This window comes from Acipenser ruthenus, chromosome 1 (genome assembly GCF_902713425.1).
Source record: "Acipenser ruthenus chromosome 1, fAciRut3.2 maternal haplotype, whole genome shotgun sequence".
Taxonomy (NCBI): domain Eukaryota; kingdom Metazoa; phylum Chordata; class Actinopteri; order Acipenseriformes; family Acipenseridae; genus Acipenser; species Acipenser ruthenus.
This window is the reverse complement of record NC_081189.1, coordinates 29002698-29016719: the sequence shown is the minus strand read 5'-3', so window position 1 is coordinate 29016719 and position 14022 is coordinate 29002698. Positions and strand designations below refer to the sequence as shown.

At 37.7% G+C, this 14022-nt stretch overlaps 2 protein-coding genes across 2 annotated transcripts; one reads left to right on the top strand and one right to left on the bottom strand.

Moving 5' to 3' along the window:
- Window positions 1-2041: 2041 nt before the first annotated feature.
- On the bottom strand, window positions 2042-6039 carry LOC117408538 (ghrelin O-acyltransferase-like). Its single transcript, XM_034013612.3, has 3 exons — window positions 5513-6039; window positions 4780-5001; window positions 2042-4368 (listed from the first exon to the last, which is right to left on the bottom strand). Exons 1-3 carry the CDS (start codon window positions 5638-5640, stop codon window positions 3417-3419), a joined length of 1302 nt encoding a protein of 433 aa, XP_033869503.3. The 5' UTR covers window positions 5641-6039; the 3' UTR covers window positions 2042-3416.
- Window positions 6040-7000: 961 nt separating this feature from the next.
- LOC117411688 (ornithine decarboxylase antizyme 2-like) lies at window positions 7001-13140 on the top strand. The gene is given in 6 exon segments (XM_034924097.2): window positions 7001-7270; window positions 8844-8895; window positions 8897-8983; window positions 10531-10703; window positions 11164-11249; window positions 11975-13140. Coding segments are annotated over 6 exon segments (657 nt in total). The 5' UTR covers window positions 7001-7142; the 3' UTR covers window positions 12106-13140.
- Window positions 13141-14022: the final 882 nt, after the last annotated feature.

The window sequence follows — 14022 nt, the reverse complement described above, 5'->3', positions numbered from 1 at the left end:
TTAAAGTTCAATGCACGTGTTGCCGCCAGTGACACCTGCAAAAGACCTTGCACTGCACATTAACACGTGTGCGAAAAGCTGTACATCTTTTTAAAAAAGACGTAAGCCGAAAGTGCTTTGTTATGTAATTTCAACCTATTTTAGCCTCGCAGACCCCCGACCCCGAGTGTAAAGTATGAAAGATTGTGGCCATTTCTCCATTTAGTACAGCAGATGACGGTCAGTAAAATGCTACGAGCATCAGGCTAACGTTCCCTTCCTCCCCGCTGACACATCCATAGCTGATCACAATTACATTTGATCCTCCATGGGACAGACTTACTGTTTTTGAATAATGCAGCTCAGCAGCATAAACAGCCAACCATGAACGTGTAGATTATAACGCCTACAGTTTGCACTGCTTAATTACTGGGGGCGGGGCCGTCCTTGCAAATCAAACTGACTGGCTTTCCAAAGTGCCACTCAGGGCGTGCAAAAAAAAAAAAAAAAAAAAAAAAAAAAAAAAAAAAAAAAAAAGCAGATAGCTGCTCACTCGGCGTGCCAACAAATACGACTCTGCGTGCCACTCTGGGCACGCGTGCCATAGGTTCGCCGTCGCTGGGGGACAGATAAAAAACGGAAAACTCTCTTCTAGTCTTTATTTGTGGACATATGGAAGAAGCAAATGCATCATAGCCTCATATGAGGATGCCATGTTTCTCTATATAGAGCAATGGGAAGAAAATTAATTAAAAATATATATTTATTATGTAGCCAAAGCAACCCTGTGAAGATCGTACAAGCCTTCTGTGCACTAGAAAACATAACAAGAACAATGCCTTGTAAAACTGGCCTAGGATCTAATTGGACCTCCTGCTGTGAGGTGCAACTTGGTGGTGAATACAAAGCCTAGTCACCAAATGCAATCCCTACAGTGTGTTTGCTTGGATGCCAAATTCCTCTCTTTAGACGAAAAACAGGGTTAGCGCGAGCAGTGGCAATGGCTATTTCAAAGTTCAGCTTTTGGGGGATCAGGGGGTGGTTCTGTCCCTATCCAATCCTTGGTCTCTCTATTTGAAACTCAGCACGTCCTGAACCGTGTGTTGGTATTGTGATGTGTTGTGGACTAACAGCACCCAAGTTGAGACCTGATTTAAATCCAGGCCTCCACAGGCCAGTGCATGAAACCACTAGTATGACTTATTTTGTAACCTCAGCCTTCCAGATTTGTAAATAGGCTTCAACTGTTTCCAGAATGCTTACTCACACTTGCTGTTTTCACTCCAGCACCCACATCCTCGTAGAGGCCTTCTGAGAGTTTTAGAATTGATTTGAAAATAATGCTTACTACCCATATGGCACTTAATGGTCTTGGGCTTTCTAATTCACAGCCATTCTTTGAGGCAAAATCCTGGTCTATTGATGATTCCAGAGTTAGCTCAAATTGACTGGGGCAAAGGTTTTCAGTTGCTATACCCCTGACTTATGGGTTTCAATTCCAATGATATCAGGAAAGCCAGAATAATGGAATCACTCAAGCGATCTGTGATGCCATGGCATGAAGTGCACTATATCAGAGTAATTTCCATCATGTTGTATTGCACTATAGCTATTGTGTGTGTTGTTACTGTGCAGAGACTGTGCAAAGTCCCAATTGTCCTACTTGTGGTATAGACTACTTTAGGCCTAAGTTATTTCACTTGCAAATTTGAAGCCAGCCAGAATTCCAGCTCTCTGAATGTAAGAACTCTTAAAGCGGCAAGTGACTGTGCAGAAAGACAACCTTAGCATAATTAATTTAACAGTTTCCGTGACTTAAACTTAAAAATAAATAAAAATGGGCATTAATATTCTATACATTTTTAGCATATTAGATTGGTATTGGTCTACTGCTATAAGTGGAGTTATCTTTCCTCTACCTGTACACAGTGTGAAATGAGTTCAACTCTTCTGCTTTTACACTGTTCCACACTCCTTCTCCTACAAACCATTTATATAAAAGCAATACACAATAGTGTTTTTATTTACTCAAAAGCAGTGCTGTAACTGAGATGTCCTTTTCAAGAGTACCCCCAGGGGGCAGCAGCACTCACACAACTCATATTACAACACAATCTGAAGTGGTTATAATAAACAATAGAATTGCAGAATGGGGGTATAAATAAAACCCTGTCATTCTGAAAGAAGGGAACTACTTATCTTTCTTGAGTTATGCATATGCTAAACTGTGGTTAAAAACTAAGAAACCACTATACAATGCAACTGGACAGAATACTGTATTCTTTCAAAGAGGGTGGTTTAGAGGCAATGTTCAGATTGCCAGGGAGATAATGTACTGCTCATACATCAGTGTTTAAATGTACCTGTTGTAGGAAGATCTTTATTTAATTGTACAGAAACAACTAATGTGCATTTTACATACAGGACATACCTGCATATGGTTGTCCAGACCCTCTGGCACTCCATAAAATACTTTAAAACCCTCAATAAAATCTGTGAGATACTTCTTGGTGCTACAAAATGGTCATTTTTGTAAGGCTTGTCTGTTTCTATGGAAGGTAAAGGCCTAATTGTATGCAATGGAAACTGGAAGGTTTTATGCAAATATTTCATTTCTTACCTGTTTAATACCTATCACGTGTGTTCTGTAGATTCTCTAACTAGAAAATGCTTCAAATCGAGTGTATTTCTCTAAACCGTGATTTAGGATTCATTTTGCCAGTCGCTACAGTGGAACCTGTGTGTTCTATAAACCACTGTAGAATCAAAGTTAAGCTAAACGGAATGCTTCCATTCTTAAAGGGATGGGGTATCACCCCTTGTGATTCCCTTTCAGAATGTAGAGCTATGCAAAGTTTCAAGCAGGAAACTCTAACTACACTTGCAAAAATGATGATTCAATTGACAGGAAAACCATGGTAACCATCGCCAAAAGTGAGGCAGACATTGAAAAAGGAGGTCAATACCACATTCATGTCAACCTTAATTCTGTGGAAGTAGCCAAGTACATTTGAACCTACCTCTCTTTGTAGCCTGTGTCATGCAATGCAGTTTACCTCCCTAACCTCCACTCCACCTCATGTTTGGCCTCCCAAGGGGCCTAGCAGTCTGTCTCTCTGCCATCTCTCAGCGCCAACTGAGATATATCAATTAAAAAGTCAGTGCCAAGTGTCCCGAAAATCTAGCATCAAAACCAAACAAGTAAAAAATGCTGGAAAATTGTATTTTTAAAGAATTGTCCTGTCTAAAAAATAAATAAAACACATATTGCACATATACTGTACGCTACCCTGAACTGACAAATAAAGTTGCTGCATAGATTAAAACTGGCTCTGAAACATAGCTTCAAAAATGCAAAGCAATATACTGTCAACAAAGATAAAATAACAGCTGTGAGTCAAGCGAAGTAAAACAGGAAGTGCAGTTTCACACTGTCACTACTGATGTTTTCTATGTACAAAAACAAGCACCAAACAATACAGAAGAGGAAACAGACTGATATAGGACTGGCAAATCATTCGCACAGAGGAAAGACTTCGCAGCTCCACAGTCATGATACAGCATGCGATCACTAACTGTGTTTGCACCCATGTCAGGCTTTTATACAACAGCCTTGTCACCCCGGATCCCACGTAAGGCCTTAAGTAATAATGAACACGGTAATCAGCCTCTACTGTAGCAGCCCAGCACAAAAACCCAAATACCTGTCCAGGGTGCAGACCGTGCCACCAGGCCGAAAAGGCAAAGGTTGCCAGTAATGGATAGGCTTTGCATTTCTCAAACACTAGCCTTCTGAGCCAGTCCGCGGTGGTCTTATTCCAAGTTCGAGCAAACTGCGATATTTTATGAGTTGTCTCCAGTGTCCAGATATCTGCATCCGACAGGGCATTCCAGATTGGAAACCCTTTGCTGTCATAGCCCCCAAACCCAAAGCCTGCTGCATTATTGAGCAACTCACTGAGGACCCAGTAGGAGTAATAGGTCATCTTGTACAACAGAGAAACGGACCAGATTAACAAAACACCTTTCAGATCTCTGGACTGCATGGGGTCCTCAGTGTGACTATTTATGCAAATTGTGAGGAGTGTTTTCACTCCTTCCAAACCAAGGACCAGCACACACTTCCTGGACACAGTCCACTGTGGGTTTGGTGGGGGGGTTACATTGCAGAGTTTCACACAGGATGTGAAGGTTCTGAAAGAACACAGAGGCCCACCAAGAAGAGCAGGAAAATAGAGCAGGTAGCTGAGGTAAGGCAATAGTGAACTGAAGGAGATGTAGTTCCCTGTTCTTGTGTCTCCCGTTTTCAGCTTTCCTTCTTGAATGTCTAAGGACAGTGATGTGACTCTTTGGGTAAGCAGCATCAAGGAGGAGACTGCAGCAAGTAGCCTAAAAAAAATAAGAAATATAAAAATATATACTTATTTTTAAAATCTGTTTCCAGGGTAGACCCCATAAGGTTGTCAGGCACTTCATTTTCCATAAATGGTGCAATAGCTTCAAAAGAAACTGCAGGTAGTAGTCTAAATAAATATATGGATAATGAAGTTATAATAAAATAACTTATACAGTTTAATTATTCGTATCATACAGCACCCTATACAATGTAGAATGACTTCCTTGACTGGGAAGCACATTTGTTCTTTATCTGACTCCCCGAAAATTAGTTTCTGCAATGGTGACTGGTAAAAGATTCCATGTGACACCAGTCTTAGATGTCACCATCGCAGAAATTAACAAATACATGTATGCATAGTTGTGAAAGACAGTTACGCAAAAGAAAAAAAAGGACCCCTGTACCTGGGGTCACCCTCCTGAAGCTGATATTCTCTGTACTGGAGGAGAAGATGCCATGAGGTCTGCCAGCCCATCTGTGTGAGGAAAGCCCAGGTGTGAAGATGCTGGGAGCTGACAAAGTGGATAAGCAGCACAGAGGACACAGCAGGGATCAGCACAACTAGGCAATAGGGTCCCATGGTAACTACAGCTAGTAGAAACCCTCCGAGCATCAAGTAGATATACCTGAAAACACATAGCAAAGAGAAGTTACTATGTATTTTTAAATTTAAAATAATATATTAACAAGGCAGATCAGCTTTAATCGAAAACACACCGATGGATAATAATAAATGTACTTCTATATCTACAGTATATGTACATTATCAGCTAGGAGTTACCTATAAATGTTTGTTTTAAACATGCATTATTTTCCAATGCAATAATACATCACTTACAGATTTTAAACAGTGTCTAGCTACGCTGATTCTTCTAGAGTCTATGTTCAGTAATATACAGTACATTTTAAAAAGAGAACCGACTGAAACAAAAACTGGACCGTTGACGGTACTTGAGGACTAGGGCTGACAAACACTGCAGTGAAACATTCACACCATAAAAAAAAGAGAGAAAACAGGAAAAACACGAGGACCTCTAGTTGTTTGTTTATTGCCTGAAACAATATTACTGTGGGAAAATATGCAATGCAAACAGTCTCACAGTATATTATTACATTTAGAACAGGAAGAAAACTTACCTTGAAATCAGAGGGAGGCATCCAGTTCTGCACAGATAATAAAATAGGAAGGAAAATGGAATGGCAGCACACTGGTATAAAATGAGTGAATGAACATCAAAGAGCAGAAATATAAAATCCATATTCATATAATATTGGTCTTTATATATACAGTATATATAACAAGAGACAGAAATGCCAAACTTGCTGGTTAAACTAATGTGTATATATATAATAATGGTATGACTATGTCACTGTGCAGTTTGTGGTAACTTTTATACCTACATATGTAGACATAATGTAAACACCTTGAGGTGACACGTATGGTTGTTTCCAGGAACAGCAAGAATTTGCTTCAAAATTGTTATGCTGCGCTGCAAGAATAGCCTGTCCTATGTTTATTTAACAGCCCATTAGGTCAAAACAAGTCATAGTTCTCTTTACATAAAGCACATTCACATGTTTAAAAGCAGGTTATTTATTTTGCCAATAGTGTTTGATAGTTGTATTGATACAAAGAGCAAGTCCATTTTTTTGTGTTTCCTTTGAAAACATACCATTCATTTAACTATCCATGGCTATGCAAATATGCAATGACATATTAACAGTGTTTGTGAAATATGGCAAGCTTAAAATACGAAATAATGAATGAATAATAGAAGGGTTCATGTCAGTACAGTCAAGGGCATGCAACTGTATTGACATGTTTAATGCTAATATTTACAGTAATCACAATTGATCTATGGAATGCTACATCTTGGTAACCACTTGTGCAAATAGGCATGTTGTTATGACATTCTATTGCAAATGCTGTGGATGTAGGTCAGGGTGAACCTTTAATTATGTAATCTGTTATTTGTACATACTTGTTTATAAACATGTCAATAAAAAGTGAATACCTGCAATGCTTTCTTGTTACTGGTGCCTTTCTTGGTAATATGTGAAGGAAATTGAAATAATTGCAGCATCTGTAAATATTAGTACAGTAATGGCTCTGATTACTAGTATAACGACCCTTGTTCGCAATATTGAAAACTACAATCATTAAAAAATATATCCTTACCTGCATTTTTTTCTGTGTTTAACAAACAAAATGTAAAACACAATAACGTGCCATATGGAGCAAGACAATTCAAACCTAATCATTTTGCGTAAACATTTAATGAAGAATGCATTTTCTAAGTCAGAGAAATAAAAATGAATATATTTCATTATTACCTTGTATTAATAACATAACAACATTTTATTGTGTTACATAAAAAATAATCAACCATTGTCAGTTATCTGTACCCATATTCGTAATAAAGATATTTAATTTAATATGAAATGCATATGCATGTTTGATAAGTTTTAACATCAAAAGTGTTTAGCAATAGTTAGTATATGTACATACGCAAGTATTTTTACTTGTCAGTAATTCAGTAATTCCGTATTAATCTGTTATTAATTTTGTAATTTTCCATTCCCCGGTCTACCCCCTGTTGGTGATGGGGCCTCACTGCACTCTCTCAGATATTGAATTACTTGGTTTTTTTTCTCTGAACTGCAGCAGTGTTTTGAGAACGATCTACAAATTCAGTTGTGTTTCATTCCTAAACCGATCATCGCCCTGTAGTGTACAGCCGCCCGCCTGTCCTCTCACCGAGGCCGGATGGTAAAATCTAACCTCCAGCGAATCTTAAATAGTCATTGCTTTGCCCGAGAGAAAGAAGGAAAACAACAATATCATCACTCCATGGCTTCTTTAAGGAACAGTAGTATTTGTGACATGATGGACAAGTAAGTGAAAAGTGGTGGGGTCGGGTAGATTTTTTTTTTTTTGTTTAAGAAAATAAGGTTAGTAATTAACAACATTAAACGTAATCACTGCCTAAGACGTATGCGTATTTGAATGTGTTTTGTAAGGGGTTGATTGTGTTTAATTAAAATGTGATGTTCCGAACAAGAAGTTTAATGCGTTTTAATGTTGTGGCCCTGTTTCTTACTCTTCCTTCCTTGTAGTATTTTTTATAATACGACAGGTTTTAAATTACAAGAACGTCCAAATAAAACGTCACAAAATCCACTCGTCCAGTATTTAAAATGTAACACCATTGTAAAATAATCATCATGGTTTTATACGCAAATAAGAGTCGTAGTTGAATATTAATTATGTAATATGATGCTTTGGGGAATTGTGTTGATTAAGGCCGTGCTATTACGGTTTTTTGGGGTCCCCCCAATATCTGAAGCAGCTATTGTTTTATTTAACGTTGTCATTTTGTGGCGACTTAAGTCTTTTCGTTTTATATTGTAAATACGTGTATTTTGTTTCCTTTTATTACTGTATTTTTTAAAGGCCCTTTTCAGGCATCTACGTCACAATAGTTGCTAGCGCAGAGCCAGCCAATTTGACTTCCTGCCCGTTTTGACGTCAGTTGTTTCTATGGCTAACAATATATTTGTATAAAAGGCACAGTGCATGCCTTTTATAACAGAATGCACATTTTACGCAAACAACTGGTAAACAAGTTACACATTCACGAATAATAAAAGTCCAATTTATGAATTGCCGAAACCTTGTCTGCAGACTAGTTGGTATACTGTTTATAGCTAGTGTTTGTATCCTGTTTTACGGCTAGTAACTGAACGACCGGCATTTACTGAAACCATGAAATTATGATAATCATCTCGCGGAACCCTCTCTTAAATTCATGACAATCTATGATATTAATATAAAGTCGAGATCTTCACTACATATTTGGCAACAGTATGATCCATTTTCAGCCTTGGCCTTTACAGATACTGTAATATTGGTACTTTTGACTAACCAATTAATCGGTTACTTAACACATAACACCTCTCTGGCAGGTGTCTTTTTTAATTTTATATTCCAATTTTTTAAGTAATGCCATTTGAGTTTTTAGGTGCCTTCATTGTTTTGTGAGGAATGCATTTTGAAAAATTGCTACAAAATCAATCCAATTAAGTGTACATGCTCTATTTATATATTATCAAGTCATAGGAAAGTTTGAACGTTTCTATAATCCAAATGGGTTATTCTGAAGGAAGCAAAACAAGTTTTTAATTAAAAGTATGCTGTTTTACACCATTTAAAACTTGATTAGGTATTTTAAATACATTGAACGCATATACCTGGTATATCTATTTACAGTTTCATTCCAAAAATGAAATTGACCCTTTTTTAAATCTAAAGAATGTGGATAGTTGCTGCCAGAGAGGAGGTGGGATGGATTTATATAGTGGAATGTAATGCTGTTGCACTCAAATACAAGGTTGTCTCAAAAAGGGAGTGTGTAGTTATTTATTCTGGTAACATTGCCCCATTCTCCCTCCCTCCACTCCCCTGCAGCTTGTCTGTTCGCTGTACCAGTACCTGCGGTCCGGGGCCTCTGTGGTGCTCCTGATGTCCCTCTCCCACCACTGAAGATCCCAGGTGGGCGAGGAAATGGTCAGAGGGATCACACTCTTTCAGCTCGACTGCTGTATTCGGTATGTATTGTCTCCTATTCAAACACGCAGATTTACAATACATTTTTAAAGCAGACATTTAGAAATGTACTGTGCTGTAGTATAGGTTAGGAGGTGCCTCTTATGCTTTTTATAGGCCCTGTATCAGGCTTAGGGAAGAAGTCAAATGACTTATTTTCTCTCAAGAATAATGTGAATTTACAGGTAGGTATTTTACAATGGCTGCAAAAATTTAATATTGTAATTTTATAAATGTGAGCATTTATGTTTAAGAAAGGACTCATTACAATAAGCTACAGTGTTTTACTATAGCAAGAAGTATACCTGTGGGCAGCAGTGTGGAGTAGTGGTTAGGGCTCTGGACACTTGACCAGAGGGTTGTGGGTTCAATACCCAGTGGGGGACACTGCTGCTGTACCCTTGAGCAAGGTACTTTACCTAGATTGCTCCAGTAAAAACCCAACTGTATAAATGGGTAATTGTATGTAAAATAATGTGACATCTGTATAATGTGATATCTTGTAACAATTGTAAGTCGCCCTGGATAAGGGCGTCTGCTAAGAAATAAATATTATTATTATTATTAGTCATGTAGGTCATTGCCCCTTTCTATTGGGAAAGCCACCTTCCTGCCTTACTCTGGCAGCATCATACCAAGTACCTGCATATCAATGTAATATAAATAATTTTAACAGATACTGTATATTGTAAATGTTTCCTTTTCTGATACATCAGAATTTGAAAATATATCTTGTTGTGCCACACTGGAAGAATGTTGCTTAAAGATCTGATCTTGAGTAAACTGTTTGTATAAATACGCAGGTGCAGACGGCTGATCCTAATAGATCATACTTAATTGCATTCTGTGAAGCAGAGCAGTAATTTATTCAGCTTTAATCTAATTCAAACATTTCCTTCAGCACAACATGTTCTACTAGAAAAACTAAAATGACATTTTACAGAGAAAGTAAGACATTATTTGGCTGGTGGCTGATTTGCCAGGGTAAATTAAAGGTGCGCAGGTTCCCAAATATCCAGCTATCTGTTTAGAACATGGCCTTTTCTTATAATGAGAAAAGGTGCAGGCTTCATCAGATAACAATTAGATTATAATGGGTGTGGGGGTTGAGTATACTGTATACAAAGGATAAGAAGTACAGTTTAAAGCGTGCCAATAGTTCCTAATGTGTGCCCTGTTCAATATGGTAGTGAGAGTGTTCTTGAATTAGCGAGGAGTAGAGGTAGTTACAATACCAACTGAAATACTTAACAACAAAGAAAATCCTGACATGGTTGATACCCCCCTTCACATTTACTTAGGAGGAGGGCTACTGAAAAAACTGAGGCTTCCTTACCTTTTTCTGAATCCTGTCAGTTTACTAAGAAATTCCTGAAAAACATGACGCACACTGTCTGTCATCCTATATTTAATTGTAACAATTCTTCCAGTAGTATGGGATACATACGGAGAATTTTTCCAAAGAACAAAGTATTTCTTTTCTTGTCTTGATTTTGGTATGATTTCGAACTATGAGTGAACCGTCACACTTTTGTTCCTCAAAAAAAAGGATAACAAGCTGACTGTCACCGAGGAGTCTGATGTGAATGGAAGGCCCAGGATACTCCATTTCCAGACCAGACCAACTGACAACAAGGTTATCAAGTGGGATGCGGTACTGAACAACAATAATCTGTACATTGAAATCCCCTGCGCTGTGTTACCTGAAGGCAGCAAAGAAAGGTGACTCCTTCTAAATCCAATTTGACACCGCCTGCACTCATGTGCATCAGATGCCTTTATGAGTAGTCCACTATTAATGTGCACCCTTCGTTCTGGGAACATTTTCAGATTTGTGTCTATCAATAGGGCATGTCATGTGCAGCACAACCAGCTGTAGTATGAGGTTTGTCTTTTTGTCAATTAGTCTGCCAGTAAAAAGGGACAATCTGGTATGCTTGTGATTGTTTTGTGTTTCGGGGAGAAGGGCTATACAGAGATCTCAACCGTATATTTTCTGTAAGGTTTATAACATCTGTTGGATGAAAGGGCTGAATGCAGATAGACAGAGTCAACTGTGAAGTCATGAAGATTTTATTATTTTATAGTTGTATCAAAAATGTTGAGGTTGTATTGAGAATATGTAACTGTAAGAGCATTTGGTTTATTGCAGAATGAATAACTGTAGTTTTTTTGTCACCAGTTTTGCAGCTCTCCTGGAGTGTGCTGAAGAACACCTGAACGTACTCAATGTTTTTGTTTGTTTTTACAAGAACACAGATGCTCGAGGTGAGTAGATGCAAAAGAGGTGTGTGACTAAACAGTTACATTACCCGTTTTCTCATGTTGTTTGATACAGATTGGTACAGATTCCCTGCAGTATGGACAGGTCATAATCAAGTATGGTAGTGAGATAAACCCCATGCTACAGGTGTAAATTAAAAACGATACGGTACATCCACAGTATATACAAACATGTAGCTGTTGGATGTTCCTCCATAAATCCCCAGATGATTTATCACTGAACAATTTGTAGTACATAATGTCTTAAGTTTGATAAGAGGTTCTATAGATACAATCATTTTTACATACAATATGACAGATGGATGGTCAAATGCCAAGTCTGATCTACATTTTTTGTAAATAAAATTTTATTTTCTGAGGATTTTTTGGTGCATCACTTGTTTTTTTTTTTTAACACTATTACAATGTAATACTACAGATAAACTGCTGCATCCTGGATTCTTTTTGTAGGCCACATAGTCTAGTTGTTGATGAGTTAATTTGAACTGCATCACCAGGTCATTGGGTACTAGGAAGCAGCTGCAACCTTTCATCAATAGTGTTGTTTGAAACATGCGTATTTCACATTTTAAACTAAAAGAGTCAAACAAAAAAAAGGTAATACCATTTTGAAACATTGGTCAGAACTCCCTTTAAGAACCAAAAGTAAGAGACAGAGTGTGTAACTAACCAGTTGACATTAATGAATTATCTGTTTTCATTGTGTGTAGCAACACTACTTCGGACCTTCAGCTTTCTTGGCTTTGAGATTGTGAAACCAGGCCATTCCCTCGTCCCCCAAAGGCCAGATGTGTTCTTTATGGCTTACACCATTGATGGCGACTCATCTGATGAAGAATGAAGAAAATAATAATAATAATAATAATAATAAATGGGTTCGTTGACAGTTTGTGACCCAAATGCTTATTGCCTTTTGTGCTTTTGTGTTTAATGACGTCTTGTTTTTAGATTATTAATGATACCAGTTTTGTTTTTTGATTTATTTTTGGTTAAAAAGCAAGTATGGAGGAAACATTTTTTTGTTTGTCATTTAAGTAATGAACATATCATCAAAGAAGTTTGTGGATGTTTTGCATCACAGTTACCACTACTGCAATTCACTTTAAATGGAAGGGAATAGTTTCTTGAATACTGTTGATTTTAAAAATAAATGTTAAGGGATCAGAGAGGGTATTGTAACTATTTTATAGTTAAAACAGCAGCCAAATCTAAATAAAATGTATTTTTTCCCTCAAGGTAATTTACTAACCCCCTTCATTACAGTTTTAGGGTGGTGGTATTAAGATTGATTACTTTTTAGATCATTAAAATTGACCCTTAGTTATTTTAAATAGGTGTAGTAATCTATATGTTTAATGGGTTTTCATGTTCAGGTTTAAAAGAAGAAAAATGTCTACATTACCTTAGTCTTTAACCTCTCTCTAAAAGTTCCTAAAATATCTTTAAATTAACTTGTTTGTGTAGTGGTAGATTGATATCAGTACTATGAACATACAGGGATTTGAATTGAAGTTTGTGTCTCGTTATTGAGAATCATGTTCATCCAATTGTGAACCAAAATACAAGACAAACTATGCTAGAATGCAAGTGTGTGTGTGTGTGTGCTGTGTATGCTAAAATGAAGGTCTTTGTCTGCTTAAGTTAAGAATTTATATTTTAAGGTATGGGATTTCCTAGGAGATATAATTATGATTTTCTTGGATGATTTGATATTCATAGTGGTAGCATTCTTTATGAATTTCTGCATGCTGTATTCAACAGATGAAAAATGGGATTGTCATTTATTGTCTTTTTTAAAGTAATAGGATTCACCTGCTTAGTGGCAACTTTATTCATGTGTTTCTGTGCTAAATAATAAAAATACAATTAAAACTCAGGTTGTTTTCCACTTTTTATTATTAATTTAAAGCTACAGTATCCCACAATCATTTGGTTTTATACTAAAATCTAATAACTGGGTGACTTTAATTTTTGTGTTAATTTATCCTCTGTTTTGTTCTTGTGTTAATTATTTTACAATTTATTTTAACATGTGTTTATCTAATCTGAAACTGTACCTCGTGCGCTTTCTTTTTTTCTTTACATGCCTTCTGAAAGACTGGCACACTGCAGTAACAGGGTGTCATGTATGTCAGCTGCACGTTTTGCGAAACAAAACACAATATAAATGCTGTGTTATACGAGACGTGCTTTACAGGAAATAAGTTTCTGTAACAATATACTCAGAGCTTTAAGAATGTGGAAGTGGCTGCACATGTAAGGGTTAAAACAGTTTTAGGCATAGAAAGAAACTCATGTATTGATAGTTTAGATCAGCTGGCCGTCAACTGGACCTCGCCTTCTCCAGGGCCTTCTGCCCCTCCACCCTCTCTGTCACCCCTCTGGACCTTTCTGATCACTATTTCATTTCTTTTTCTTGGTCTCGCCCCTCTCTCCCTACTCCACCTTCCCCCACTGTCACCTCCTGCCATAACCTCTGTTCTCTCTCCCCCTCTGTCCTTGCCTCCACTGCTCTCTCTCACCTCCCTCCTATCGACTCCTTCTCCCAACTCTCTGTAGACTCTGCTACCTCCACCCTCTGTCCCCTCACCTCTTGACCTGCCTGCCCTGCCCCTCCCCTCCCCAACCCTGGGTCTCCTCTGTGCTCCGCTCAGCAAGAAGCAAACTGCTCTGCTGAAGAGAACCAAACTCCCTGCTGTCCTAGATCTCTACCGCTCCCTCCTCTCCTCCTTCTCCTCTACTTTCTCCTCTGCTGAAC

Excerpts from the sequence above, each read along its gene's own strand:
- LOC117408538 (XM_034013612.3), bottom strand. The coding sequence starts at position 5,640 with ATGAATATGGATTTTATATTTCTGCTCTTTGATGTTCATTCACTCATT. Across the intron at positions 5,002-5,512 it reads TGCCTCCCTCTGATTTCAAG|GTATATCTACTTGATGCTCG; the intron begins GTAAGTTTTCTT and ends ATGTGTTTTCAG. Across the intron at positions 4,369-4,779 it reads CTTCAGGAGGGTGACCCCAG|GCTACTTGCTGCAGTCTCCT; the intron begins GTACAGGGGTCC and ends TATTTTTTTTAG.